The sequence below is a fragment of the Fomitopsis serialis genome, assembly GCF_022376445.1.
Source record: "Fomitopsis serialis strain Sig1Antser10 chromosome Unknown B0H18scaffold_778, whole genome shotgun sequence".
Lineage (NCBI taxonomy): Eukaryota > Fungi > Basidiomycota > Agaricomycetes > Polyporales > Fomitopsidaceae > Fomitopsis > Fomitopsis serialis.
In genome coordinates, this window is record NW_025955738.1 from 1 (window position 1) to 12116 (window position 12116).

Sequence of the window (12116 nt, forward strand, 5' to 3'; positions counted from 1 at the left end):
ACGATGGCGACCACACCTTCCCCTGCAGTCAAGCTTCAAGCTTCAAGCTTCAGGTGATAGGTGGTCTCATATTAATCGGTTGCTCAGGCAAATGGGCTTGACGTCTCCCTCGTCTCCCTCTACCTCGACGCGTCTGCGCTGACATTCCACTACTCCATCTACATTGTGCAGTTTCTGCGGACAGGTGAGCTGGACTTCAGGACATATCGCGAAGTCGGCGGACTGATCAACCGTGACCATGCCACATGTGAACAGACCGGTTGACCACGACGGCCACCATGAGTCCCTCTGCGTTGAACTGGGACGTCCTCGATATCGTCTTGTCATTCGGCAACCCATACGACGCCCTCCAATTCTCCATGACCTGTCGCGACGGCCACAACCTGGCGATGTCGCATTTCTTGGAGGAAGTCGAGTTCCCGCTTCCTTGGTTATGCTTACAGGGCGCAAAACGGTCATCACTCGCTTGCCCGGAGCTCTTCAAGGGTTTCCGCGCTTACATGCTCGACTCGCCGCACGCGTCCCATCGCCTCCGGAAGCTCAAGGCTCTTACCCTCGGAAAAGAGGCTTTCTGCGTCAAATGGGGGGGATGTCACGGTGGCACAGGCACCGAACAGCCGACGTACAACTTCACTCTTGCGGGACCGCTCGCGGATGTCATTCGAGGTGCAGTGGAACTACGCAAGATCTCCATCGACTACACAGAAACCATCTTGGATGATGTACCACAGCTCGTAGATGCCATAGCGAGTCTCCCGTGTCTCCAAGAGGTCTGCTTCTATCGCGCCGACGAGTCGACACTCGGCCTTCTCTCTAATATGCAGAGTCGCCCCAGGAAAGTCAAATTTTGCATCATCAAACATAACGATCAAGAGACGGATGAGAGGTGGTGGGGCGATTATGCCTCCGGGGATGATCGCTTTCTAAGCAACTTCACTGAAACCCTGGAGGTTTTGAGCCTGAATGGAGGCTTAGAGGAGGAGGAGGAGGAGGTAATTCCATTTAGTCACCCCAGCTAAGTACTACCTACGCAGATGCGCCAGTACATAGCTCGTGACGGCGTTCACCGATTAGATGACAGCCGTGTATCCGAGAGGCCCCCACTTGTCTACATCTAACCTACAGTGCCCTACTCTCACTATCGCACGATTACAATTACAGTCATACATGCAGTATACCTTGGCCCTCTAGCTGCTAGGCTGGGCGGGCATCATGGGTAAAACCTGGCAGGAAAAAATATGCAAAAACCTCCAGGTGTCAGCAGCAGTCCCCCGCCACACTGACATAACTCCCCATGATCCAGGTGATGTATCTAGTGCTACAGCCGTCCTACATCGTGCGGAAGGCATGATTTGCCCCCAATGCATAGTGAGTGCAGGGAATCCGTGGGTTGGTTGTAAACCAATGGTGAACTCCAGTGCACTGGAGAACATGGGCTTCGAACAGGAAGCTGCGGTCATACAGTCGCACGCGGGCGGACAGTGGTAGCCCGCTCACTGTATTGAATACAAAGGTGACTGATACACACTGGGGATCAGTGGTAAGGGGACGGCCTAGTGGTGCTCATACTCCTCATGCAAGTACTGTGCTACGGCTGTCTCGAACGGTGCACACGTTCAATCGGTGCCATGAGGGTAGCATTTCCAATACATTCGGTGTACTTCTGCAGAAAAGTGCAGGTATTGGAACACCAGTAGCTGTTGCTAGGCATACCATAGACCCATGGGCCATGTAGCAGTCCCCGTCGCAGCCCGCACAGTGAAACTCAGCTCACACTGCCAAAGGAACCGAGCATTGTGCCACACTGCAATGAATTATGACAGTGTAACACATTGACCGGAGAACAACTTGAATGTTGTCAACTTGAAACACTCGTAATCATTGCCCACAGCCTGAGGCAGCATCACCAAAGGGTGGCATCACCATGCATGCTGCAAGGTGGTATCTGCCGAGCCAAAGCTACGAGGCGAGAATTCAGACTAAGGGTGCGCCCACAGGGCAATGTTAACATCAGCGAGAATTCAGACAAAGACGTAGGGTACACCTTGATAGGCTCACGCCGTCGACCACTCCCCAGCTACAAGATGGTATCGAGGAGCATTCGTGCTACGAGAAGGCATCGCCAGCGCCGAGCAGACTGCTTCTAGGCAGCATCGTAGAGTAATAGCTACGAGACGGAGGATGTCCTGGGCAAGGCGGGGATCGCCGACCGCACACTCACGAGCCGCATCGCTCGACAGCTGGATCATCGTCGATGCAAGGGTGTTGCCCCCGAAACCCATCACCGAGCACTTTGCTTCGAGTCGGCATGGTTGAGATCCTCCGAGACAGTTGCCCTTGAGTTTTACACTGCGAGATGGCATCGTCGAGCCTTTCCGCTTCCAGGCCGCATCACCGAGCATAGGTCATTCGGGGGGGGGGGTTGAGGAACGAGGTCGCCCTCGGTGGCGGGGAACACCAGCAGACAGCTATAAAGCGGCGCCGAGCGTTTCCACGGCTGCATCGCCGAGCATAGGTCCTGCATGAGGATAGAGAACAACACCACCCTCGTTGTCGAGGAACACCAGCAGACTGCGACGAAGCGGCACCCAGCGTTTCCACGGCTGCATCGCCGAGCATAGGTCGTGCATGTCCCAGAGACGATGATCCAGTAGACTGCTTCTAAGCAACGCCAAGCGTTCCCGCGGCTGCCGCGCTGAGCATAGGTCGTGCATGACGAACGTCATCGTCGTCGGCGTTGCTGGAGGCAACACCCAACGGCGGCATCACCTAACGGCGGCATCGCCAGACAGCGGCATCGCCGAGCATTGCAGCTTCAAGGCGGAATTGCGCAGCATCGTCGAGCAGTTGCTTCCAAGACGGCATCGTCGAGCATTCAAGGTGCTTCTAGACGGCATCGCCGAGCATTTGCTTCGAGGCGGGTACAGAGCATGTAGATTCTCGTCGAGTGAGTCTACATCAAGACGGCGTCACCGAGCAAATTTGCTACAGGACAGCAGCGTCGAGCGCCCTGCTTCCAGACGGCAGGTCGTGCAGACAGGACACTTTCCCGACGTCGGTGATCCCCAGCAGACTGCTTCGAAGCGAGCATCGCCGAGCATAGGTCGTGCGGACAGGACATTTTACCAACGTTGGAGATCCCCAGCAGACCGCGTCAAAGCGAACGTCGCCGCCAGTGAGTGCGGCAACGAGAGACCAGCGGGTGGGCCGGGCGGTGCTGCCACAAGTGGCACTAGGTCCGCGAAGGCTTCAGTCTAGGATGTGTCGATCCCTACAAGACGCAGATAAGCCCCCCAGACCCAACCGGTGAGCTACTCACAAGACTGCGACGCTCGCTCAGGAGCCGGCCTCCACTCGCTCGACATCATCCCGCGCTTTTAGCGCCGTCATCCGACCACACCGACATCCATCCATCCAGTCCCCGCTGCTGTCCAGCCCGTTGTTGAGCTTCCTCGACTGCCATTTGTCTTCAGCGCCGCGACACTGTTACAGGAGCTACCACAGATTGCCAAGCACTAGAAGACATTCCATTGACAGGCCAGTGGTTGAGCTTCCGCCTCGACGGACGCACCGTGGGAGGCCATCGTAGAGGAGCTCGAACCACACACGGTTTGGCGTGCTGTTCGTGAACTCAACCTCGTTCACGGGAATTCAGTCAATCTACAAGTCATGGCCCGCGCTTTCCCAAATCTGCGCCGTCTGCACTTCGAAGCCACGCCTTCCGCGGCTGTGCCAGACATTGGTCACTGGCGAAAGCTCGATTTCGTCTCAGCATCACATCCTCTCCCTTTGCAGCATCCGGTTCGACACTTCTTCATGCGGTGGCATCTTGATGCATATAGTTACCGCCGACCTGAGGTTGACCAGGCCCTAGAACATGGTACCATCACTATGCTGCAACACATCCTGCCCGTCGTACTCGAGTGCAGTGCTCACAGGCGCACTTTTACGTGCATAGCTCGTCATGCGCCCTCAGTCCGCTGTATGAGAACCACTGTGGCAGTACCGGTACTCAGTATATATAATCGCGGTCATGGACATGACTGGGGCAGGACTATCGAAGAGGCGAAGCTCACATTGGTGAATATAAGCCCACTGTCGAAACATCATAGACACTCACCAATTGTGCACAGATCGACATCTTCTCGCTCCTCCGAACTCTACCTCTCAAAGGGATCGCCATTGTACTCCAGGGACACAGAGCGTGGTTCGAGGCCTCTTACTGGGAGCAGCATGCTCGCACAATTGCAGCCTGTATTCCTACGCTGGAATACATTGGGTTGCGCCGGAAGGCCGATGCCTATTGGCCTAGCGATCATTGGGATGGTCCGGAGCCATACCGGTGGTACCAGGTCGTTGAGCGCACCGAGCAGTCGGAGGTGGCTGTAGAGAGCCTGTCGGACGAGGAAGGTGTCCGCATCCACTCTGCACTCTTCAGCATGTCCAGAAGTGTTGAATGAGCTTCATTCTGAGCTTCATTCGGGCCATTGAATGCAGGTGAATACGGAAGCCCGAGTCACTCATGCGTTCAATATAGCATGACTCGGACACACTAGAGTCTGTGTATTTAATGGACCTACGAGCATGTGCTTTATTCTTTCCGATATTTCGAGTGCGAACATGGAACGTTGGCGCTGCTCGGGCGAAGACGGCTCAGGCTGCCAAGGGCGGCGAGTTGGCGGCGACTCGCGAGGGCATTGGGCAGGATTCGGGAATGATGGACGCGTTTGTCACGTGATGCGGGGTGCAATGGTCCCGCGCCACCGTCAGCCTCCTGAAGGCCTGACCACCAATGTGAATCTGACCTCTGTTTCCTCTCACCTGAGGCTTCTTCGAACCACAAAAGCTCTGACCTGTTAACGGTTTCTTGCAAGTCTTGTTGCGGATACTGGAATGCAATACCCGCGTGAAAATACGGCCAGGATGATATCGTCTGTATGGAGTGACTTGACCTCCAGAACAGGATGTAGCGGGCATGTATCGTCAGGTGCGCGGTCAGCTGCTGGGCCTCCCCGTATTTCTCCTATTCCTACGCCCCTTCGGCACTCCTCTTCCCCACAGATCTGCACGCCGTCTGCATCGGGCTCATTCCCTTCGGATGCTGTCGGTGTGAACCGGCTATGAGAAGAGCGCGTGCTGCGGCTCCCGCCTATATACAGTAAACCGCGAGCGTTGTGTCCGCCCATTCCAGTCCCTGCGAGGACGGTTAGCTTTCGACTGTATTGCATCAGGTGCAGGGCCTTCGTCGCGGAACTCCAGACGAACCATACAGCTCAGGACCGAAGCGTTAGCGTCGTACCCCTTTCCGGCCCACCTCAACCATGTCGAAGACCCTGGAATCAGCAGCGTCGCTGCCAGTGACCCCGCCGCCTGACGTCGCGCCGCCCAAGAAGAAGCAGCCGTACCCGTTCTGGCTCGGAGGTGCGTTACGTTCATCCAGAAGCACAGTTGCAGGGCTTCGACCGACTCGAACGATCGACGTCGATCTAATCTCCACTATGTCCGCATGCAGGTGCCGCTGCGACAATCGCTGCATCCATAACACAGTATGTCATCTCACTTGTGTCTTGACATGAGAGCCTGATGTACGTATCTGGTGCCCGACAGCCCGCTGGACTTGACGAAGGTGCGGTTGCAGGCGACGGAGGACAAGAGGATGATCGAGTCCATACGCAAGACCGTGCGCACAGCTGGCGTGCGGGGGCTCTTCGACGGCATTACGGGAACATGGCTCCGCCAGATGTCATACTCGGTATGCCGCTTCTGGGCGTACGACGAGGCAAAGAAGATCGTAGGGGCAGGTGGGTGCATCATCGAGCGTGTGAGTACTACCATGGAAATGAACATGCTCTGCCCTCCACAGGTCCGAATGCACCGGCATGGAAGTTAGCGCTTGCGGGCAGCATGGGTGCGGACATAGAAGCCTGGGGGTTGCTCTCGGATTACTCAAATACTATTATGTAGCGGGTGGCATCGCGGGGCTCGTCGGCAACCCCGGAGGTACGTCAATCTCGTCCTAATCTACCACACCGATCGCTGAGATTAAGATCTGCGCAGAGATTATTATGGTCTGTAGTGCTTCCAATCCAGGTCGCTAGGTTTGCTTGACGCACGTGCGTACTCAGGTCCGACTCCAAGGTGACCTGGCCAAGCCGCCAGAGAAGCAGCTAGGGTACAAGAATGCCGTTGATGGGCTCATCCGCGTGCGTCTGGACCCATGATTAGCTGTGGGCAAACGTACTGACGCTCCGATGTAGATGGTACGCGAGGAGGGTTGGTCGTCTCTGGGACGTGGAGTTGGCCCGAACATATTCCGTGCCATATTGATGAACGCGAGTCAACTGGCGTCGTAAGTGGGACAAATTGAACGCAAAGTCTGATTATTTTATTGAGCTCTTGATGTTCTCAGGTACGATTTCTTCAAGGCTGAGCTACTCAAGACTAGTTACTTCGAAGATAACATCAACGTCCATGTGACAGCGAGCTTTGCTGCTGTCAGTGTTGTGTGACCACTGTGAATGACCAGTACTTAAACGAGCATTGCAGGGCACGGTAGCAACCACGGTCTGCTCACCAGCTGATGTCATCAAGGTACAAGCCAAAAGTGCATCCCTCGCGCCACTGTACTGACGGAGTGCTGATTCTCAGAGTCGGATTATGAGCGCCTCAGGCAAAGACGGTTCTGTGCGTTATGGCTCTACACTTCCGCGCGCCATGCGATGCTCACAGTAGACATTTTTGTCTCAGTCGACCCTGCAAGTCATCAAGACGTCGCTAAAGAACGAAGGCCCGATGTTCATGTTCAGAGGCTGGCTTCCTGCATGGACCCGTCTGCAGCCGACGACAATCCTGATTTTCGTCACGCTCGAGCAGCTGAAGAACCTTGTGGATTATACCCGGTCGCTTCGTGGGCAGTAGGGAAGAGCTCGGCGCGGGGTCTGGACTTTAACGCTATTGTTTGTGATGTGCCCGGATTGCAGTGTACGAGGAGGCTGTGTTTTTGGTGCGTCGGGGATCATTGATGTTCCTTGGGCGCGTATCGATCCATTGAGGATGATAGTTGTTGTATACCAGTGTAAATCCACAGGTGTATTGTGTTGTACCATACCCTTTGCACGAGACGATTGCGATCTTGAAGTCTGTTCATCAAGCGCAGATTTGTCCTGTGTGGCGATGCCGCCTGACACAGAAGAGTCAGAAGGTCGTGTTTGGAGCATCTGTTGGGACGGGCGATCGCCCAACTTTGGCCGCAGACAGAACGCCGTGCGAGACCGAAGGACCGCCCCTAAACTGCACGATCAGGCGCTTATTTCTATTAGGTGGCGCCGTCCCGCCTCGACGAATGGGATGCGCTTCTCGGTCGGTTTAGTTTGCCCACAGCCGGGCTAAAGCTGCGACATGCAAATTGGAAACAGCGCTGAAGGATCGCCACCTGTCAGTAGGCCCGCTAACAACGTGTCACAGGAGCGAATGGCCGCTCGCATCGCGAGGCTGGGCTATACATATAAAGGTTAGAGTTGTGGATTGACCGTGCAACCTTCGCCATTCCCTTGAGACGTTCGAACTGCTATCTACCGGCTCTGAGAGAGCAGTTCGTTCCCCAAGATGTCCGCTGCGGGTCCTCTGGCTGTACTGAAGGAGCTGCCGACGCCATACGTCCTCACACTCCTTGCTGTATTCTCTTACTTGCTGTATCTCCAGGTGACCCGCCGGTCGCATCTCAGGTTGCCTCCCGGTCCCCGTGGACTACCCTTCATCGGCAATGCGCTGCAAATTCCGCCCGAGCGTGCATGGGTCACCTTCGCAAAGTGGTCTGAGACATATGGTGAGCCTTCAGTACTACACCCTCGACATCGGTACTCATTGCGCTCTCAACCGTCAGGTGGCATTATGCATCTGTCGGCCCTCGGGAAGCCGACGATAGTGCTCAGTTCTCCCGAAATCGTCAACGAGCTGCTCGAGAAACGGAGCGCGATATACTCGGACAGGCCCGTCCAGACGATGACCAGTGAACTGTAAGCCATTCATCATATGATGGGAGTTTGCGGGGTATCTGCTGAATGAACGCACGTGCGCAGGATGGGATACGGGCCGTTCCTGCCAGTATGTGCATACGGGAGCTGGCACAGGGAAGGTCGCAGGATCATGGCGGGCGCGCTGAGTGCGAGCAAGATGGCGGACATCCGCCAGCTCCAGATGCAGAAGACGAGCCGACTCCTGACGAAGTTGTTGAACAATCCCGAGGACCTCTGGTCTCATATGCGATGGTCAGTACTGGCGGCATACCCTCCATGGGTGCGTTGACATTGATGTCATTTGAAGGTTCATCGCGAGTATCTCTTTCGGCGTCAGCCACGGATACAACGTGGAGAGCCTCGAGGACCCGCTGGTCCGGCTGGCTGAGCGGGCGAATCTTGAGTACTGCTTGGCGGCTGTACCGGGGGCGTTCTTGGTCGATGTGATACCTGCATGTGCGTCGGACCATACCTGTCTGTCCCAAAGGTTAGCTGATGTATTGCAGTGCAATACGTGCCTGACTGGTTCCCGGGTGCTGGCTGGAAGCAAAAGCTCAAGGCGTGGCGTGGGACTACGGATCGTCTGAGGGACGAGCCGTTTGAGTACGTAAAAGAACAAGTGGTAGGTGTCCGCTTTGTGAGATGCTGGTTTTGGGCTCATGACAGTTCTATAGGCGAAAGGTACAGCCCAGCCCTCGGTTACGGCAAGCCTCATCGAAGAGAATCCGAACCGGAGTGAGGAGGAAGAACGGCTGTTCAGATACATGTCGAGTTCAATCTATTCCGGTACGCCGCCATGTCGTGGTCTCTTCGTATCCTGACTTGCTGACCTTCGTATTATGATGCAGCTGGTGCAGACACGGTTCGTAGGCTCATACCAGTGGTTTTCCCTGTCTGACGTAGCTCTAGACCGTTTCCGCGATCGAGTCCTTCTTCATGGCCATGATGTTATACCCAGAGGTCCAGCGCAAAGCGCAACTTGAGCTCGACACAGTACTCGGGCCTGGCCATATCGCGAACTGGGATGACCTCCATAGATTGACATATATTCAAGCTCTGATATATGAGATCTACCGATGGAACCCGGTGGCTCCTATAGGTGAGTGTGGTGCTTGACTCAGTTCTGTACGAGATTGATACGGGCTCTCGAAGCACTGCCGCACAGGGTGACGCAAGACGACGTCTACGAAGGATGCCACATTCCCGCGGGAGCTACGATTGTGGTCAATAACTGGTCAGTCGGCCTGCTGTTCTAGCTTGTGTATAGGCTCAAAATTATCAGGGCAATTCTGCACGACGCCGCTCTGTATCCTGAACCCTTCGAGTTTAAACCGGAGCGGTACTTGGATTCCAAGGCAACCGGACTAAACCCGGATCCTCGTCAGTTCGCCTTCGGATACGGCCGACGGTAAGTCGTACTCCACATGCAGAGGCGGGAAGGCTGAAAGGTTAATGCCTGATGTTCAGAGTGTGCCCGGGCAAAACTCTTGCTGAGGACTCAGTCTTCATAGCTGTGACATCGACTCTCGCGTTGTTCGAAATATCCAAAGTGCTTGATGCCAATGGTGCACCTATCGAACCTGACTCGACATTCGATGGCTTTATCTCGTGAGTTGCAGTTGTGAATCAGGTTTATCTCGCGGCTCATGAAGGACTTTGCAGGCACCCGCCTCGCTTCAGCGCTCGTGTGACTCCTCGTTTCCCCAACGTCGAGCGGATGATTCCCGCAGCATAAGGCTCGTTACTATAACCATGTTTCGTTCTAAGTTATCTTGCGCTTGTAGTGGTTGTGATCCGTATGTATTTGACTGAGCGGTTGAGGAAACGAGCGAGACATCATGTTGTGAGTTCCGATGTTTACACTTCGATGTCAATTCCAGACCATTCGTTCCTTCTGTATATGTAGTTCTGACATGCACTGTGTTCCGGCTACTCAAGAACTGTCCGGAGGCCAAAGAACTCGGTCGGTCGCCATGCTTGGCAGCAATTTGTGCGTCGTGCGATGCGTCGCTGGTGCGGAGGTTGAGCGGGATAAGGAGATCAGGACGTTTCGCATTGTTCTCGTCTAACTTAGAACCCAATGTACTTCCTACCTACTCCGCTCTGCTATGATGTTCCCCAAGGCTTTCCTGCTATTGTGCTGTGGGTCGAAGTCATCACCAGAACTCGAAGGACGGAGGCAAGCCGCTCAATTGAGCCGCGGCCCGGCACGCAGGCCCGGCTATCCCCGCGGGGAGGCCGGTGGCTGAGACTGAGGAGCTCTGCGACTTTGTAATCGTCGTTCCCACTCTCGTCTCGTTTTCTCGTCCGTGTCCTATCAGTGTCTGGTCATCGCATTTTTGCCCGAGCTCATCGCCTGTACGATGCCGCCAACTAACGGGAGTGACGAGGAGCAGTCCGCAGAGGCCAAGCCTTCGACATCGACCTCGAACCCGTCTGCCACTGGGAGCAGCACCAGCTCTATATTGAAGGAGAGGCGGTTCAAGCTCAGCAGGTTCGTCGCATAATCATTTATTTTGTCCTCATGCGTGTTGACAAGAGCTCTACGCCTGCAATTGTAGAGCGTGCGATCGGTGTCGGTGAGCACTATGCTGCGTAGTCGAGAAACACAGCGCCGGGCTCACACTGGGACAGGCGTCGTAGGATCAAGTGCGACGAAGGGCACCCATGCCAGTCATGTCTCACATCCAACTCGTCATGTACATTCGAGGAGCCGGGCAAGCGGACACACCCGCACAAGTCAAAGTGAGTCATCTCCTCTACCCTAGTGGGTAATTCGCGCATTCCCTGGTTTCCTTCCGTGTCGTTTACCACCGGCGAGTTTGAGCGCTCTACGAGAAGTAAAGAGACACCCCGCCCTGTGTCTCTGGTCTGCGCTGGCGTTCAGTCGGGCAGCAGACGAATTATCGGCAAGCGCTTTCGCGAAGTGCACACAGGGGTCGGGTGGGCTCGGGTGGCCTAAGCACTCGCTTCTCCAGGATGGTTGGGGAGCCGTCATTGTATTTGGTAGAACCCATGGAGGTGTGTTGTGTATTTCATCGCGTCCAGGTGGACCACTGCTGAATCCCGTGTGGATTGGGGCCTCCCCACGGAATTGAGAAAGCTGAGCAGTGGGTTCCGCGCTTTCTCGTTACGAGAAACGGGCACGGAAACGGACGTCCATGATACCAGTGATGACGTCTGCTCGGATATAGTTTGCAGGCACCGTTGGCGGATTGAGCGTCCTCGAAGCGTCTGTCACCTGGGTATCTGACGCTCGAAGTCCTCGTGCCGGGGCCCTCCATAATCGGGGAGGAAGCTGTAATTGATACAGGACACAAAGCGACAACCCTCCGCGAGGCAGGGGAGGATGGGTGAATACAGGACATGTGCCTCATTCTCGCCCGAAGGGTATCGTCTTTGAACAAGACGAGTTACTGTGTCGTCGGGCGCAGTCTACCACACAAAGCCCGGGTGTCGGTGCTACGTAGATCTACGTCAGTCAAGCGAGGACTGACGATAGATCTGACCGCACTTTTATGCTCGACAAGTCTTCAAGAATGGTGCAATACCAACTCCATTCACGCCCTAGAACCTAAACGTACCGTTCGCGGACATAGAGCGGATAGATTGCTAGGGCGAGGCATATTCTCATGCTCGTCTCTTTCAACTACCACTACGTCCTGCTGCTGGGCGCGATTTTATCTGGCCCACGTTTCTGTATATTCAGGGAACGTTGCTGACATCCCGCACCCATAGGCGTGCTGCGACCCTCGAGGATCGCATGCACCATTTGGAGACGCTGATTCAAGCCATTCCTCCCGCCGTCTTCGCAGCCGGCGGCGCAGGAGCCGCTCCCCACACTCCCCGATCGACCCGAGCACCAGCCCGCACGCATCCTTCGCGAACTCGACGCACATCTTCCCAACAGCGGTCCCCCCGCCGTCCCTGAACTCATATCCCCTGATGAACCCCTCGACCTTCTTCGCACCCGTCAAGGCGACGCGCAATGCGAGTCCGAGCTTCTCAGGCGGGCAGAGCGGCAGCATAGTGGTCGACAACCTCATGGAAGACACTGCGCGGATGTCGCTGTCGTCTTCGTATCTGTACTTCGACGACGAG

The 12116-nt window shown here is 55.5% G+C and overlaps 6 protein-coding genes across 6 annotated transcripts; all 6 read left to right on the plus strand.

Moving 5' to 3' along the window:
* Nucleotides 1–53: 53 nt before the first annotated feature.
* On the plus strand, nt 54–1351 carry B0H18DRAFT_1112117 (uncharacterized protein; the record flags this gene model as incomplete). Its single annotated transcript, XM_048032781.1, has 4 exons — nt 54–184; nt 256–992; nt 1192–1254; nt 1304–1351. The coding sequence occupies exons 2-4, from the start codon at nt 279–281 to the stop codon at nt 1349–1351; spliced, it is 825 nt and encodes a 274-aa protein (XP_047884236.1). The 5' UTR covers nt 54–184; nt 256–278.
* Nucleotides 1352–3456: 2105 nt separating this feature from the next.
* On the plus strand, nt 3457–4625 carry B0H18DRAFT_1080038 (uncharacterized protein). The gene is made up of 2 exons (XM_048031268.1): nt 3457–4054; nt 4121–4625. Exons 1-2 carry the CDS (start codon nt 3670–3672, stop codon nt 4387–4389), a joined length of 654 nt encoding a protein of 217 aa, XP_047884237.1. The 5' UTR covers nt 3457–3669; the 3' UTR covers nt 4390–4625.
* Nucleotides 4626–4787: 162 nt separating this feature from the next.
* B0H18DRAFT_634935 (uncharacterized protein) lies at nt 4788–5223 on the plus strand. The gene has a single exon (XM_048038875.1). The coding sequence runs from the start codon at nt 4894–4896 to the stop codon at nt 5122–5124; it is 231 nt and encodes a 76-aa protein (XP_047884238.1). The 5' UTR covers nt 4788–4893; the 3' UTR covers nt 5125–5223.
* Nucleotides 5224–5321: 98 nt separating this feature from the next.
* B0H18DRAFT_1132087 (dicarboxylic acid transporter) lies at nt 5322–6918 on the plus strand (the record flags this gene model as incomplete). Its single annotated transcript, XM_048035532.1, has 12 exons — nt 5322–5421; nt 5513–5546; nt 5608–5801; nt 5864–5908; nt 5965–6000; nt 6058–6068; nt 6126–6203; nt 6258–6349; nt 6410–6494; nt 6547–6591; nt 6649–6684; nt 6748–6918. 12 exons carry the CDS (start codon nt 5322–5324, stop codon nt 6916–6918), a joined length of 927 nt encoding a protein of 308 aa, XP_047884239.1.
* Nucleotides 6919–7543: 625 nt separating this feature from the next.
* On the plus strand, nt 7544–10156 carry B0H18DRAFT_1080056 (cytochrome P450). The gene is made up of 12 exons (XM_048031269.1): nt 7544–7825; nt 7883–8015; nt 8079–8267; nt 8323–8471; nt 8522–8637; nt 8690–8801; nt 8864–8877; nt 8925–9114; nt 9168–9249; nt 9298–9423; nt 9483–9623; nt 9678–10156. The coding sequence occupies exons 1-12, from the start codon at nt 7606–7608 to the stop codon at nt 9748–9750; spliced, it is 1545 nt and encodes a 514-aa protein (XP_047884240.1). The 5' UTR covers nt 7544–7605; the 3' UTR covers nt 9751–10156.
* Nucleotides 10157–10299: 143 nt separating this feature from the next.
* Nucleotides 10300–11236, plus strand: B0H18DRAFT_634960 (uncharacterized protein). Its single transcript, XM_048038876.1, has 5 exons — nt 10300–10509; nt 10577–10594; nt 10650–10760; nt 10837–11036; nt 11115–11236. The coding sequence occupies exons 1-5, from the start codon at nt 10379–10381 to the stop codon at nt 11120–11122; spliced, it is 468 nt and encodes a 155-aa protein (XP_047884241.1). The 5' UTR covers nt 10300–10378; the 3' UTR covers nt 11123–11236.
* The last annotated feature ends 880 nt before the right edge of the window (nt 11237–12116 follow it).